The 940-nt window shown below is 64.3% G+C and overlaps 1 protein-coding gene across 1 annotated transcript; it reads left to right on the top strand.

The window, feature by feature from the left end:
* Positions 1-51: 51 nt before the first annotated feature.
* LOC102885968 (synaptotagmin-6) lies at positions 52-919 on the top strand (the record flags this gene model as incomplete). The annotated part of the gene is made up of 1 exon (XM_006925229.2): positions 52-919. A coding segment is annotated over one exon (761 nt), but the record flags the coding sequence as incomplete, so codon positions are not given.
* Between the last annotated feature and the right edge of the window lie 21 nt (positions 920-940).

Below are 940 nucleotides of genomic sequence, written 5' to 3'. Positions count from 1 at the left end.
AGAGAGAGCGGGTAACAAATGGGAGGAAAAGGGGGGCCCCACAAGGGGTAGGATGGGCCAGGGCCGCCGAGGGGTATCCGCCTGCATCCTCCTCGCCCCCCGGCCTGACGTCGCCCTCTGCCCCTCCGCCCTCCGCCAGGCACACGTCCTTCAAGCGCCACCTGCCCCGGCAGATGCACGTCTCCAGCGTGGACTACGGCAACGAGCTGCCGCCCGCGGCCGAGCAGCCCACCAGCATCGGCCGCATCAAGCCCGAGCTCTACAAGCAGAAGTCGGTGGATGGGGACGATGCCAAATCCGAGGCCGCCAAGAGCTGCGGGAAGATCAACTTCAGCCTGCGCTACGACTACGAGAGCGAGACGCTGATCGTGCGCATCCTGAAGGCCTTCGACCTCCCCGCCAAGGACTTCTGCGGCAGCTCCGACCCCTACGTCAAGATCTACCTCCTGCCGGACCGCAAGTGCAAGCTGCAGACCCGGGTGCACCGCAAGACCCTGAACCCCACCTTCGACGAGAACTTCCACTTCCCCGTGCCGTACGAGGAGCTGGCCGACCGCAAGCTGCATCTCAGCGTCTTCGACTTCGACCGCTTCTCCCGCCACGACATGATCGGCGAGGTCATCCTGGACAACCTGTTCGAGGCCTCCGACCTGTCCCGGGAAACCTCCATCTGGAAGGACATCCAGTACGCCACGAGCGTGAGTACAGCCCCGCCCCCTGGGCCTCGCAGGCTCGTAGTTCTGGGTCGGGCGGGGCGTGTCCTCATCCTCATCACCCCAGATACGAATGGGCCTTTGCCCTTCAGGATGTGAAGGGAGGACTTGGAAACTGACCAGCGGCCCAGCCAGCCCTGGGGCAGTCCTTGCATTCCGCCCCAGGTTGGGGTGGAGGACAGCAGACCCCCACATGCGTGAGAACGGAAGGGAATTTTTATCTGTTG

The sequence above is a fragment of the Pteropus alecto genome, unplaced genomic scaffold (genome assembly GCF_000325575.1).
Source record: "Pteropus alecto unplaced genomic scaffold, ASM32557v1 C18153263, whole genome shotgun sequence".
Lineage (NCBI taxonomy): Eukaryota > Metazoa > Chordata > Mammalia > Chiroptera > Pteropodidae > Pteropus > Pteropus alecto.
The sequence above is the reverse complement of the archived record's forward strand: the minus strand, read 5'-3'. Positions and strand labels throughout refer to the sequence as shown.